The 16,249-nt window shown below is 46.3% G+C and overlaps 1 protein-coding gene across 1 annotated transcript in view; it reads left to right on the forward strand.

Moving 5' to 3' along the window:
- Positions 1–16,249, forward strand: part of LOC139054130 (uncharacterized) — a 102,608-nt gene that overhangs the window by 47,882 nt on the left and 38,477 nt on the right. The window contains exons 11-15 of the mRNA XM_070530730.1: positions 2,688–2,838; positions 5,224–5,375; positions 5,455–5,587; positions 9,148–9,287; positions 11,136–11,289. Of these exons, the coding sequence (XP_070386831.1) occupies positions 2,688–2,838; positions 5,224–5,375; positions 5,455–5,587; positions 9,148–9,287; positions 11,136–11,289 (730 nt within the window). The remainder of the gene's footprint in view (positions 1–2,687; positions 2,839–5,223; positions 5,376–5,454; positions 5,588–9,147; positions 9,288–11,135; positions 11,290–16,249) is intronic.

Here is a 16,249-nt window from a genome sequence, read left to right on the forward strand (position 1 = left end):
AACAGTGACGAGTAGCTGTGCCATGTTTATTTTTTGTTATAGGACACCTCTCAGCCATAGTTCGAGAGACTAGAGTCCACTTTGCTGACATCACACCGCTTAACAGAACTTAAGGTTTCCACAGACTTCGTGGGAATAAAACGGGCCGCAGACTAGACTAGGGCTAGACTCCCAAGTGTCCGAGCGCAGCTACCAAAAGATAACATGTCTATCTTCACGGAAGAGATGATCCACCTGTTGAGCCATGCCGTCGAAGACATGACGAAACAACGTGAAATTCCTCCTCAGATGCAGAGCGCGAACCGGTATTGTTTCGCCGGATTGATGTGCAACCCACGAAAGACCGTGGCAGAGTTTCTTTGGAGATCAGAACAATCGAAAAGACGCCTAAAATCTGGATCGGGGAATAAACCTATGAATGCTGCGTGAATGAAGAGCAGTTGTGCGCGAAGAGTTGGGAAGGATGTTCCCGGCGTCCTCGACCGCGGTGGCCTCAATTTTTGACATAGCCAAAGAACAAGTACAGTGGTCACAAATTGTCCCTCACGAGTTCCCTCAAGCACATGCAAGAGATATCCATAGGGCGTGCAAAGTGCAGCCAAATGATCATGCGACGGACGTCTGCTGTATGTACTCAGCAAATATCACTGATATCCATGCTCTTAAAGTGGGTGTCCAAAGCATATCCACTGGATGCCAGTGGGGTCACTGGGGACCAGTACAGGTGCGATTGCTGTTTGTCGCAATGCAGAAGATTATCCGCCCCTGATTACAATGCTGCAAGAATCATGTTGAGGACATATTGACTACAAGCCGCTATTCAGACGAAGCTTCGGACCAAAGAAAAAAAATCCTCAACGAAGACATGACGACGTGACGTAACAACAGCTGGAAAGTGTGACACAGCCGAGAGCCGACACCGTAATCCAACTGCAACTAATGGTAAGGAGCATAGACCTCGGCGTGCTTACCGACGGACATAAGGTCACTGCTGTCGTCAGTCAGACAGTCAGTATTTTATTTTCACCAAACAAAAAGATCTGTGAGCACAGGAGCCGACTACTTTCTCAGTAGGCTCTTCACCGACAAGCTGTAAAAAGTAGATTCTGCATGGAATGGCCATCAAATTCGCCCAACTGGAGGCCAGCTAATAACGTAGAGTGGAAGTTGCACAGAGCTTTATGGTTTACACCCAACCTTACCCTACGACCTTTGTAGTCTTGATGCACTGCTCACAGAACGCAATCGTGGTCGTGGTCTTCCTGAACCAACACGGTGTAGTCATTGACTTAACGTCGAAGTCGAGAAGATTGTCTACGAACCAAACGGGATACGACTATCAGTTACTGGGCCTTGAACGTAGTCGAAAATCAAGCCGGCATCCAGCCCCACACCAACATCATAATTTCCGTCGGCGCCAAGCAGACGTAGGCATGTAAGGCATCATCGAGGGCTACCTACATAACGCTGCTCACACGTTTTCGTCGCAAGGGAAATCGCTCAACTGTATCGAGGTAAAGCGAAGGTGATAGTGACACTTTAGCCTGGAATACAAACACCTCAACAAGGGCACGACGATCGCATACATGGGAGAAGCTGTGACAGTCAGTAGTGCATCAGTCCTCTAAATCTCCGTCCCCTGACTTCGTGACTCAAATGTAAGAGCCATTCGACATTATTCCAGATCTTCTGAGGCATAAATGCGAACAACTCCGAAGTCTACTTTTTCAGCACAGAGACTATTTCGTCGTCATCGAAGATTCGACAAGCGAGAATTGCCGACCATCTCATGATAAAAGAAGAATGCAGTAGACCACTCCGTCAATACCTGTACCGATTTTAGACAAAATAACGAGAAACTGTAAAGTAACGATTCCACGAAATGCTGCGCGACTATATCATCCAGCTATTTAAGAGCCTGACACGTACTGCTTTTCGCATCGATTACTGTCGCATAAACAAAATCAAGGAGGTATACCCTCTCACAGGGATAAAGACACAGGAAAAGCGCTGGTCCTGCGCCTGGCTTCTTTTGTACCGTATAAGGCGTGCACTTGTTAAACCTGCAAGTGTGAACCAATAAGCGCTGCTACATGTTCTATCAAGAGACGCCCGCGAACAAGTTTATTCTCTCAAAGGCTTGTTGCTCATGTGGATGTTCTCGTACGTACTTCATGTTGTTCAACTTATTTAGGGTCGCTTTAAATAAAACGTAACAGAAATTATAATTCCAATGTCTCATTTCCTAGCCTTCATTTTAGTGAACAGTTTGCGCGATCACAAGCTGATGGACTCGACACAAACCGGAAAACGGACGCACAACACTTCGGCTAGGAAACGCCTACCGTAAACGTATCCTTGACATTAGCGCAACTCAGAATAAGTAAAGCTCATTCTTCACTTTACTCATCCTGAGATGTCATTGCCCAGCCGCCTTCGCTAATTTTATTACAGCAACAGGAATGTCAAGGATTCGTCATGGAGTACCAACTCGGTCAAACCGCCCCCATTTTGCCTACCGTAAAAACGCCAAGGTTCTCACTAGCCTTCCCAGTTCAGCCTTATGCAGAATTCTCCTTCAGTTAAGTCTTGAACGTTAGTGCTACTAAGCGACAGAGGTGGTTTACACGGTGGCTTTGTCATTTAATTGGAGCAATTCTAAGTGATATTCTGCCTAAATCTTTCAGAACCATCAAGGACACCGAAAACGTATACCCAACCTCCTGGGCAACGAACTCCGGGCCCACATGAGTGTCAGCAGAAAGAACTGCTGCGAAGGTTCTTTGCTTGTGGGATTGCATTGCAAGCAAGCATTGAAATGGCGGATGACCCATGCAAGTAGGTGAAAGCAGTCAAGGTTTTCATATTCTTTCTAAGGAATTATGTTGTCTCCATCGTGTATCTCTGAACCAAATCAGCATTCAGTGGGATGAGAAGTATTGAATACTGCGGTTGGTGTTAGCGATAGCTTAGAACCATTTCCTGCGGTATTGTTATCCTCTTCGAATCATCATCATCAAAAAAAAAAAAACAGCAGCAGCACCAGCAGCAGCACCACCGGCAGCACCAGCAGCCGATTTTTAGGTCAACTGCAGGGCCACTGCCTCTTCCTGCGATCTCCAATTACCCCTGTCTTGCGCTATATCATCCCCACTTGCGCCTGCAAATTTTCTAATTTCATCGCCCCACCCCGCTTCCTGCCCTCCTCGACTGCGCTTCCCTTCTCTTGGCACAAATTCTGTAACTCTACTGGTCCACCGGTTATCTGCCCTACGCATTACATGGCATGCCCAGCTCCATTTCTTTCTCTTAAATGTCAACTAGAGTATCGGCTATCCCCGTTTGCTCTCTGATCCACACCACTCTCTTCCTGTATTTTAACGTTATGCCTAACATTTTTCGTTGTATAGCTTTTTGCGTGGTCCTCAATTTGTTCTCGAGTTTTTTTTGTTAAACTCCGAGTTTCTGCCCCATATGTTAGCCCTGGCAGAATGCAATGACTGTACGCTTCTTTTCAACGACAGTGGTCAGCTTCCTTTCTGGATTTCGTAATGCCTTCCGTATGCACTCCAACCCATTATTCTTCTTCTGCAAATTTCCTTCTCATGTTCCAGCTCCCTGGTGAGTAATTGACCTAGATAAACGTATTCCTGCACATACCCTAGAGACTGATTGGTGATCATGAATTCTTGTTTCCTTGCCAGGCTATTGAACATTACCTTTGTTTTCTGCATAATAATCTTCAACTGCACTTTTGCACTTTCTCGGTTAACGTCCTTAGTAATTTGTTGCAATTCATCTTTAGTGTTGTGTACAGGACAGTATCATCTGCAAACCGAAGGTTGCTGAGATATTCACCGTTGATCCTTACTCCTAAGCCTTCTCAGTCTGTTAGCTTGAGTACTTCAAAGCATGCAGTGAATAACACTTTTAGAGACTGCGTCTCCTTGCATGACCTCTTTCTTGCTAGGTAATTTTCTACTTGTGGAAAACCAAGGTAGCTGTGGAATCCTAAATGTTTCCCAAGATCTTCACGTATGCCTCTTGTACTCCTTGATTACGCAATGCCACGATGACTGCTGGTATCTCTCCTGAATCAAATGGCTTTCCATAATCTATGAAAGCCATATTGAGAGGTGTATTGCACCTCACCGATTTATCGATTTCCTAAATGACGACATGGATGTGATCCATTGCAGAACATCGCTTCCCGCAGCCAGCCTGTTCTCTTGGTTGACTGAAGTCAAGTATTGCCATTAATCTACCGGAAATTATCTTTGTGAATATTTTATACAGCACTGAAAGCAAGCTAATTGGCCTATAATTCAATTCTTTAACGTCTAGCGTCTTATGGATTAGTATAATATAGGCATTCTTCCACTACTCTGGCACACTAGAAGTCGTGAAGCACTGTGAACAAAGGGCCACAAGCTTTTCAAGCATAATATCTCCATCATCATTGATTAAATCAACTGTCATTTCGTCTTCTTCTGATGCTTTCTTCCGGGACATGTCTTGCAAGGTCTTTCTAACTTCATCCCTAGTTATATGACGAGCTTTTGCCATCCTGTTAATCACTACTTCTAATTAAGGTAGCGTGGCTGCTCTGGGCAGTGTACAGGTCGGTACAAAATTCTTCTGTTGCTTTTACTATATTTTCAAAGTTGCTGAGAACATTACCCTGCTTAACTTTCACTGCATACACCTTGCCTTATGCTATTCCGGTTTTCTTCTCACTGATTTCATGCTGCGGCCATTTTTTTACTGCTTCCTTAATATTTCCCATGTTATAATTTCAAATATCCCTTACTTTCTTCTTGTTTATCAGTTTTGGCAGTTCAGGGAATTCTTTCTGATCTCTTGAGTTGTCGTTTCTTTACTAGGCCCTTTGTTATTTGGGAGAGCTTACCTACTCGCGGTCTTAGTGCCTTACCTCCCACTTCCATTGCTGCTTCTGGAACAGCCTAGTTACGGTTTCATTAATTACCTCTATCTTATCTTCACCTTCCTGTTCTAAAGCTGCATATTTGTTTGCGAGCACCAACCTTAGAAAGCTTTAGGACGCAAAGAAACTCTGGAAAAAAATACGCGGCACTAAAAAGTTTTGCCACATTTTGATATTGTCAATGTGCAGACAACAGTTATCGATAATTGTGCAGTTCTTTTCAATTCAATTCAATTCGGTTGATTCAAATGCAACAACTCGTCTTTTCTTGTGCGCAGGTGCATCAGTGAGTACGAGAAGTGCTACTCACGGGCCAAGAATGACTTGAAGTGCTGGAACGACAATATGGGGGCGAACTTTACAAAGTATATGCTCGAGCTTACAGAGGCTACCAAGAAGATGTACCAAGTCAACTGCCCGAAGCGATTCCGTACGTTATATACAATTTATTGCAATAATGGCCCCACCCGAATTGCGCCTTTCCTGAACGTTCCTCGTGCTTCTTTCAGATGCCGGCACCGCTCTCGGCAAATGCGATGCTACCGAAGCAATGCGCAGGTTTTTCCTGTGTGACTTGTCCTACTTCCGATTAGTCGAAAACGCCGTAAGGGTGGGCGGTAAAGCACTCGAAAACATTTGCAGGTGAGTAGGCTATGACAGCATTTGCTTGCAGCATACTCTTGCTTCGCGCAACGAATCGCCGAATATCTTACGCGCGCTTGGTTTTAGTGAACTGCAGTGTACAGGGTGTCCCAGTTAACGTTAGCCAAACTCTTACAATTAAAATATTGAATATACGAGGATGCAACCAATGGTATTCTGTCAGCAGTGACGTACCACAACAGGATTATTTTTTGTAATTCAACTGCCGATAATTAGATTACATTGATTAACGTTTTAATTATGGAATTGAGGGCACGAATATTGATAAAAAAACTAATTATGTTTTAAAACACCAGAATAAGTTTTATTTTTCAGTGTGCTATGTTTCGTGCAATTCACTTTTCCCACGCTATAAAGAAAATGCGCGAAATAAGAAAATAGCCGCATGATAACGCGTCTGCGCGCCGCAGTACCAGTGGTGCCAGACGTTACTCGTTAGAATTAACTCTGCTCAATGCCTGGCTCGGCTGGCACGTGAAAGTAGCGAGGCATGGCTATTGACGTTGGTCAACGCGAACGGCCTTTTCCGCGTGAAGCGCGAAGATAATGCAGTGCGCAGCGGTGTTCAGGAGGAGGAGGAGGAGGAGGAGGAGGGTAAAGGAATTGAGCTCATTCTTCCGAGTAATAGCCGCATTCCCGAGTAAAGCGCCAATTTGCATATTTAGCGCGTTTTGTTTATAATGCGGGAGAAATAATTACGCGAGGCATGGCACACTGAAAACAACTGGATTGAGTGTTTTAAAATCCAATTATTAATCTTCTATCAAAATTCGCGCCCGATTTCCCATTTAGTTACATTTGAGGTGCCGCAGAACTTATAGTAAAACTGTGTGGTTAGATGCCGGACGAAGTGCTCTCGGAGCCTCAAAAAATGTATATTATTATTATTGTTGTTTCTATAAGCAAACGGCTCAGCATTTCTGTTTGAAACTTTGAACATGACCACCGCCGCCTTGCTGTTTTTACAATTAACCGCTGAAAGAGTTGATACCTCCTATACCATCACTCGTTTGGTATAGAAGGTATAATGAACTGTCACTAAATTTTGAATATAGTACTAACTAACTAACTAACTAACTAACTAACTAACTAACTAACTAACTAACTAACTAACTAACTAACTAACTAACTAACTAACTAACTAACTAACTAACTAACTAACTAACTAACTAACTAACTAACTAACTAACTAACTAAAGTACTAATTATACCGTTTATTAATTGAGGCAGTAGCAGGCAAAATGGCATAGCCTCTTTGCCCCACTGCCTCTCTGAGATGTCTTGCTTGCTTGAATTTTGGTTGGCGAAGGTTCCATGTGCCTACCTGCTTTCTTTCTCCCCCATGGCTTAAAATATTTTACTCGCGAGATTTACAACAGCCCGAAAATAAAAGTGCTCCTGAATTATGGGGCTCAAAAAGATTTGTTCGCGTCAGCCATGGGCGCGTATGTGCTCCTATGTTTGCACTTCGAGCGTCATTTTATAGGTTGCATAAAATTGGGAGGTTGCTCAATGTCGTAGTTTACTGTGCAAAAGTGAAATGATGCCTGTCGCCGACGTAACCGAAAAGTTGCTGCTTTAAAGGTTACTTCGACTGATGTAACCTTTAGTGTGGCGAAGGTTTATCAGAATGTCAGAATTAGTAAAGCTGGCCTACAGATAACAGCACGGCCATTACTTATAAATTCTAGTCATAAGAGCTCAGTTTCTTGGTCTACAGTTTTTCAGGCATATGGCCCTTCCAGAAAAGATTGATTAGTTTGCTAGTACAGCACCAGATATATTAATACAGTTTTCTTTTTCTTAAACTCATAAGTATTTCATCGTGATCCGTCAACTGACTGCAGACTTGAGTTTCTCTTGTTTCCACTCTTACATCTCCGAACACGCAGTAGTAGGCCGAACTTGTAGCATAAGCGATAAGATGGGCACATGATACACACCATGAAACAACATACCATAGACAGGAATGCCTGCTCGCTTGAACAAGGTGGTCCCGTCAGAATCTCGTCGGCTATACCAACGCGACGCAACGCCGTTCCGCAACGACAGAAAGACCTTGCACACGCCTCCGAGTGTAGAAACGGGCCGGACGCTCTGTTTTCCAGTTTCGAAACACCACGTTTCGCGATGTCGCCACAGACTGGCTAAATGGGCATTGCTGCTTTTCATCTTGTCCGAAAATTGGTGCAAACATTTAGCGCGAAGAAAGGCGGACAGCGAGTTCTAAAGGCACAAGGAGTAGAGCGAGCGAGTGTAACACACGCACGCACGCACACTCGCACAAGCCCGCGCTTTCTGACTGCCTGCACTTAACTGTATTGACGCGGGGGTGACGTCGTGGACGCGTGTGACGTTATTGATGCGCAGCTCTACTCAAACCTTGTAATTTATGAGAGCTGTCAGCCGACGAGGTCTTCACAGAATAGTTCGTATATAGGCTAGAAAGGATCGTTAAAAGAGGAGACTGCCAATCGTGATGTCAGATGTATTATTCGCAATGGCGATAATGAGCGGCCTGCATAGCATCGTATCAAGTAGTGCGCAAACTCCTCCCCTGCAGTGCTGAAGCTCTCCGCTTCTTTCCCGCACTATGTTGTCGGGGGGTCCACCATCCACGTAAACTATTTGCAATTAGAGTCAAATGGAGCTAGAATTGTTCCCAAGAGCAAATATCAGACAATCCCCATGCTGCACATAAAATTAGCGAAAGCGGCTGGGCACTGGCATTAAACCCTTATGAACAAAAAACCTTGCGAATTGGAATGAGATTCCCGTCGTTGTACTGAAAATCGTTACCTGTTAAAAAATGACACAGTTAAGACATGCTTTATCGTAATATGGTAGCAGGCAGCGAACCCAGGTCACCATGCGCAGGTGTAGCGGTAACTCTGACGATACCACCCTACTGCGAACAGCGCTTCTTAATGTTGCGTGTTGTGGATATTATTCGACAATGTTTCGGATGTTGCACAATAATCAAGAGCTCGAAGAGGACAGTTAGCTTCAGTAGAAAAGCTCAGTGACGGGGACATGAGTAGAGCCGGCAGGGTCTTCCGCATCACGCTACCTCTGCACTACACCGAGGGTCGCCCTCGCTAAGCGATCATGCCAACCGCAGTTAACGTGAATCTCACTCATGGCCTGTCGCACGCTTAGGTCGGCCTAGGAAACCCTAAACGCAGATATAATGTGGAGTTTACATTACATTGCTAATTACTGCGACTGCACTTATTATGACTACAAAGTTTGGTGGACTATGAATTAATTTCGCGTTAACAGTGATCAGCAAGCCAGGAACCAAACTCTTCCGTTCCGTGAATATCTGGAAACACACTGGGCGAGACATGTAAGAGACATGCGATAAAGATAGGCGCGATGATGGTATTAAACAAAGAGCGAAGTTCGTGCTAAGCTTGCAGTTTGGACGCACAGCTTGTCGTCCTGATCTGCCACTAATTGTTCAACGGATTATCGTTGCGCTTTCTGTACTTTAAATATATTACCAGGCCACGAGCTAACACTTACCTCTGTTGCAGGCACGTACTCGATGTGAACGACTGTCTAGCGAAGCTGGAGTATCAGACGGGCTGCACGAAGTCCGCTCTGCATCAGCATGCGGCCTCTCTCCTGGGAAAGATAACTTCACCGTTTTCAGGGAAATGTGGCGAACCAAAACGTGAGTGAAACGCACTGAGGCGCTTGAAGGAGTCTTGAAGGAGAAGAAGGCATTTATTTAATTCGAATGCACTCATAAGTATATATATATGCACACTTTATTTGGTTCTGAGAGAAAAACCTGATACTTCTGTAACAACCAACTCTTGTACAAGCAATATAGCTGTGCGTTAATTCCTCTGGAAGTTCTCGAAAGCGTTCGACAAGTAGCAGCGAGTGAAAAATATATACAACAGTGTACATAGAGTGCGTAGAATAGAAGTCGATAGCGCCAATGAACAACATACCGTTGAGTGAAGTCCTACTCGACTTTTGGCCAGCAACGGAGGGAGCCGTCAAGGCTCTTTAAAGGTTATCATTAACTGCTTAGATTGAAGGCTGTCAACGAGCCCTTCGGACACGAAGGTGTATATAATCACGTCCTATACTGCCTATCCTCATTGCCACTCTTCCAAACTCCTTTTCTTTCTTCTGCTACCCGATCCTTTGAGCAGACTAGCATAATTGAGGGTTATTACCTCAGCCCAAGATCTATACGCTTCCTGTAATAAATTATTTATTTTAATTATCTAAATTGGCTAGATTTCTTCGCCAGTTGGTTTGGTTTTACCTTCTGCAGCTATAAGAGCCTATTTATAGGAGGCTTAAATAGAGGTTATGTCAGACTTGAGATTACTCAAAAAACAGTAGTACTTCTGCGAATGTGACACTACCACTACGGAAATCATTCGAGCATTCGTGTATATGTAAAAAAAAAGTACACCATTTATGGTTGCCTCTACGTAACAACAGCAGCGAACTTGGACTCCAGAAAGTGCACGAGGTTAATGTATTTGTGCAAAAGCAAGTTTTGATTTATAGCTGGGGATTTCAGGCGTATAATAACCTAGCGCTGGCGCTCTTATAAAATCCCTAAAAAATTCCATGTGACGATGCGCTCGGCTGTGTCCATACGCATATTTCGTGAAAAAGAGTCGCCGGCTTTCCACAGGCTCCAACGAACTACTTTCTGCTTGAGTTGCACGCCCCTGTGAGACGCGCATAATTGAACACTTCTCCTTGCTCAAATCACAGCGGTGCCTCTGAACGATCTTCGATGCCTGTGGGTGTAGGTGTGAGTGCTTCTCTGTGTTCCTGATGGCATTTCAATAGAAACTGCTAATGGTACAATGTAGAAGCTTGTTTTGCGTCCGAGGAAAGCACGTGAAAAAAAGCGTTAAAATACGTGTTTGCAGTGACTCAAGGACCACTAAATGTCGGATAGATCGCATGAGCAGCGCGGGTCCAGAATTGGCGGTTCATCATAATGACATGGTTTATTTTTGCGAGAAATTGACAGCATCGGTCGTATGTGATAAAGGTCTGTTCAAGTATTAAGTGAAAGAGCCCACCATGTCCAGTGAAATCCCGTGAAACGTGCTCACTTTATCGGTGTGCGCGATTTATTGACAGGCACTGGATAATCAATAAACAATATGCGACTTGGCGTCCCGCCATTGTTACAGGCCTGTTTCTAAATTCGGTTTTATTTGCAGCTCATTCATCAGACATGACACAAAAAGACAGTGTAGACTAGGTACACTTCACGATCCAATATGGAACAATGCCGATAGCTTTCCCCGTACAGATGACTCCGTTGTCAGGTGACAGTGACGCTCGTTTGGAAGGGCGACAAATGAAGTCCAGCTGCTGCCGTTAAATTTTCAGGGTCGCAATTTTCTACAAACATTGACCATTAATCATTTGCTCGGTGCGAGGGTTATGTGGCGCTCAAATAGCAGGCATCATATTTCGGTTGTAAACCTTCACAACGTTTTGAGTATATTTTCTATTTTATTTTCTGAAACAGTGGCCTTGGAGGCCAGTGCGCAGATTGCCATGCAAAGAGACAAGTGCGATGAGTCTGCTGTTCTGAAGAAGGCCCTCGTGTGTGCTATCGGTTTCCAAAACTTTATGGATCAAAAGGTGTCACGCCGCAGACCTACTAAGGAAGAGGTGTGCCCGTGAGTACAACAATGCTTACTACGATGTGGCTACGGGGGCTAAGATATGTTTTAGCAGCTCGAAGGATTAGTTTGGTTGCGCTAGTAAACTTACGCCCAGTACTTTTTGTGGATAAAGCGATAAACATACAAGCGGACGCCGTGCAAAACTTGATGTGTAAGGAGTAAGATAAATGTACGGCTCGTTGTAGTCCCGTTAATAAAGGCGTATTCACTGGAAAGGACAGGTCGCCGACTCAGCCCGCAGATGACCGTCACGTGTTTGAGCTGCGACAAATCGCACTGCTAGCAGCTCGCCGGCGGCAATTTTGTGAGTGGTGCGATTCGGCAGTACTTAGCCACGCTATACTCATACACTGGGTGAATCGGTGTGAATCTCGCTCAAGCGCATTTCGTGCGCCCCGCAAGAGCATGGCCGTGGACGGGGAACGTCGCTTGAAAGTGATCGAGAACAAAGCTAACCAGGAGATTGCCATGTCTTCCGGCAACCACTTATCTAGGCAGCAGCGATAAACTGTTACCAAAAGAGGAATTAAACAACATTGTCATTAGCCCGTAGGCTAAGACGGAGCGACAAAGGAAACTCAGAAAGAAAGATGTGCAGTTGTAGGGACGAAAGATGGGTCTGGGGCCCTATAACGTAAAGCTATTCCAATCTCCTGACGTCAAATTGACGCAACCACAGATGCAAGCATCGGGCGGTAACCCGCAGCGTTGTTTGAAAAGCCTAATCAGACATGCTCCTCGTTTATAGGAGGCCACATTTTTGCTTTCAAAGCGAATAGCATTGCCTACAATGAGCAGATTTTCTTATCAAATTGGTTGACAGGAGGCGAGGATCAAGCTCAAGTGGAGAGGGATTCGATGGGGACGAGCCAGCACAGCGAGGGTAGATAACCGGCTGAAGAGGGTGGTGCCAGCGTCAGAGATTGATACGCTTCCCCTTACTTAGCTTGCGGTGGCTGGTCGGAAATCGCGGTGGCGTACAACGAAACCTTAAAAATGCTGCCAGAACGGATCCTCAGCAAAGAAGAGTTGGCAAAGTGATGTCGCATACGTGCCGAAAGGGCTCGATAACGTTATAGTGCCACGGAAAAATGTTTATTATACGCGAATAAATCCATGCTCCGCGGCCGCCCCCAGTAGCTAGTGCCAGAGCAATCGATGGGAAGCCATCGGAATCTGCAACATCCGCAGTGAAAGCTTCCTACTTCCAAACAGAGGCACCCCTCAAGGGTCGGTCATTTCACCGCTACTCTTTAACGTAGCTATGATCAAGCTACCCCCACTACTCGAGACCATACCAGATCTGCGTCACGCGATGTATGCTGATGACATCACGCTCTGGACCAGAGCTACGAACGTTGGAAGGCAAGAATTAAAGTAGCTTACAAGAAGCCGTCGACACCATCGAAAGCTATCTCCGAAACTGCGGCCTCCGATGCGCCCCAGAGAAGTCTGAACACCTCGTCCTGAAAGCAAGAACGAGAGGCCGACCACCCAACTACGAAGAGCCCGACCCCAGCATCACACTCAACGGGACAACAATCCCGAAAGTCGACACCATGCGAATACTTGGACTCCACATCCACAAAGACGGATCGGGAGCTGCCAGCCTACCGAGACTAGAACGCATCCTTTCGCAACTAACGCACCTCGTCAAACGGATCTCAAGCCAAAGAAGCGGGCTCAAGGAGCAAGACACTCTAAGAATAATACAAGCGCTTCTCACCAGCCGCATCACATACGGAACGCCGTACCTGGCTTTAAAGAACGCTGAAATAGAAAAGCTGAACATCATGATAAGGAAGGCAATCAAAGTCGCCCTGGGACTCCCCGCCATGGCCTCTACATCACGTCTCTTTAAGATGGGCGTCCACAACACGTGACAAGAGCTCGCCGAAGCGCACAAGAACAGCCAGCTGGAACGACTCAAGCTCACGCCCACAGGGAGATCAGTACTCCGACACCAAAACTACAGCGAAACGTATGTCGCAGACACGGACAAGAAAGAGCGAATACCACCGGACGTTCGAGAGTGTATTTGCATCGCACGTGTCCCGTGCAACATGCATCCCATATATCAGAAGAGTCGAAGACAGGCTAGAGCCAACGCCATCAAACGAAGTTTCAAGCATGACCCGAATGCCCACTACACCGACGCGGCCAAGTATCCGCATCGAAACGCGTACGCTCTGAGCGTCGTAGACTCCCAAGGCTCCGAGCTAGCATCGGCAACAATCAAGGCACGCAACCCGGAAACGGCTGAAGATTCGGCAATCGCTCTCGCCATATGCACAGACGCAGCGGTTATATTCACCGACTCTCAGGCCGCCTGCAGAAACTTCTTGAGGGGCCGCATCTCGGCCGATGCACTCAAGATACTAAAAAGACGAAGCACTCCGCACCAGTACACCTGCGTAACGTGGGTACCCGGACACGAGGGACTAGAAGGGAACGAAGCGGCCCACGCCGCTGCCCACGAGCACGTCAGCCGGGCTCCCCTCTCCCCATGGGGAGAGGGGGCTCCCTCTCCCCATGGGGAGGAGGAAATGGGGTATTGGAGGAAATGGATGGAGGAAAAGGAGGAAATGGGGTATTGAGGTTACTCCTTTAGGGGAGCAACTGATCTGCCACAACCATTCCTCCCTTTAGGGGGTAAGTGCGAGGGGATGAACTGTTACTCCCCATGCCGTTACTCCTCCGAGGACTAACAGTTGCTCTTTTCCGATGCTCCTCAAAGGAGTAACGGTCATTATTTCCGATGCTCCGCAAAGGTGGAATTAATGAAATTAGCCATTTATACGCTAATAAAAAAGATTACTGAGCTGAAAAAAAGAAAAAAAACCGTGCCCGAAAACAGGATTCGAACTCACGTCCTCGCGCTCCCATGTTTGCTACTCTGACCACTGCACCACGGCAGATTGCTTGATGGTGGTAGGAAATTGAGACAAGTTAAGCAATGGATCGCAGGTGCGGCAATGTAAAAGCGACTCGGCATTTTCTGTATGCTGTGCGGGGAGAGTGTAACGTTGAGTGTACTTGCAACCATAAGCGAGTGCGAAAAGAAATATGCTCGAGTATTCTTAGGGTGCTTTAAACTGAGGCACTACACGATGTAAACGTGTAGCGAGCTCAAACGGGGCACTAAGACGACAGAGACGGACAATTGCTCTGTCGCTTAGTGTGTCCCGTTTGAGCTACACATCGCTTCAGTTAAGTTCGTAATCTCCTTGGAACGGAAGGAACTTAGGTACTATTGACCAGCAAAATCTGGCAGTCTATTAATGACTTGCGCGTTTAATGTGTATCGCTCACTTATGGGGTGCGCACGAAGGGCATGGCTCTTCACATTCCAACTTTAAATTTCACGCAATTTTCTCACGAAGAGGCAAAGTGCTGCTTTGCATGTAGTTCAATGGACAGTGCACGAACTTCGAACTATTCACGATTTATAGACAATACAGTTTTTGCCGCATCACTGCACGACACGGACGAAAACAGCGGAGCGCATGGGGAGTAACTGTTGCCGTTCGTCCTCCCGTTGCTCTCTTTCCGACCAGGGACTAAACACTTACTCTCCAAAATTTGCACACGGCACGCACATTCATGCAGTTACTCTCTTGAGGGACGAAAGCGCCCTTTTTGGGACGAACTGCGCAGTTACTTCCGTTCTCCCCGGAATTCTTCTTAGAGTGCACGCGCTCTCGGACCCGTGACACAAGAGGCGGAAGCCGTACCCACCAACTATTCGGCCATATTGCAACATTACAGCCTCGAGCGTCGAGTGTACCCTCCACCGCACCCTAAACTCGACAGAGAAGAAAGCCTAATCCTTAGACGCCTGCAAAGTAACACATACACGCACGGAACGATAATGCATCGCCTCTACCCGACGCTCCACGGCTACCTCTGCCCTTTTTGCAACGTACCCGACACTCCGGCACACTTGCTCCTGGAATGCCCGTGGCAGGAAGGCAGCGAAATGCAACCAGAAACGCACGCAAAACGAGCAATAGAAGCAAATGACCTATTCGAAACGTGGGAGGCCAAGCTAACCCTCGGGGACCTGGAAGACCAACGACAACTCGTCGCCAGGGCCAAGAGGGCAGTCGAAGCGAGAGGGTTCCTGGACTAAGGAGCCCTCCCGCCTTAGGGTGATACCCGGCCTCGCTCGGGACACTGTTTCGTTTAATAAACGTTTCTCTCTCTCTCTCTCGTTCGGTTTAATCATGCCTAATCAGTGTCCATACATCATATCAGATGGGGGGGTTTTCGCGGTTTCTGTGACGTTGCCTGAAAGACAGGCGAAGTGGAGGGTGGCCCAACATTTTTTTGACCAATCATGGAGGGCTGATTGCAGGATTTGAATAGAATAGTTTGGAATAGTTTTACATGGGCATCGATCCCGGTACCACCGCCTATCCAAATCATCATCATCATCATCATCATCATCATCATCAGCCTGGTTACGCCCACTGCAGGGCAAAGGTCTCTCCCAAACGTCTCCAACAACCCCGGTCAGGTACTAATTGTGGCCATGCCGTCCATGCAAACTTCTTAATCTCATCCGCCCACCTAACTTTCTGCCGCCCCCTGTTACGCTTCCCTTCCCTTGGGATCCAGTCCGTAACCCTTAACGACCTCATTACATGTCCTGCCCATGCCCATTTGTTTGTCTTGATTTCAACTAAGATGTCATTAACTCGCGTTTGTTCCCTCACCCAATCTGCTCTTTTCTTGTCCCTTAACGTTACACCTATCATTCTTCTTTCCATAGCTCGTTGCGTCGTCCTCAATTTGAGTAGAACCCTTTTCGTAAGCCTCCAGGTTTCTGCCCCGTAGGTGAATACTGGTAAGACACAGCTATTATATACTTTTCTCTTGAGGGATAATGGCAACCTGCTGTTCATGATCTGAGAATGCCTGCCAAACGTACCCCAGCCCATTCTTATTCTTC

The sequence above is a fragment of the Dermacentor albipictus genome, chromosome 1, assembly GCF_038994185.2.
Source record: "Dermacentor albipictus isolate Rhodes 1998 colony chromosome 1, USDA_Dalb.pri_finalv2, whole genome shotgun sequence".
Classification (NCBI taxonomy): domain Eukaryota; kingdom Metazoa; phylum Arthropoda; class Arachnida; order Ixodida; family Ixodidae; genus Dermacentor; species Dermacentor albipictus.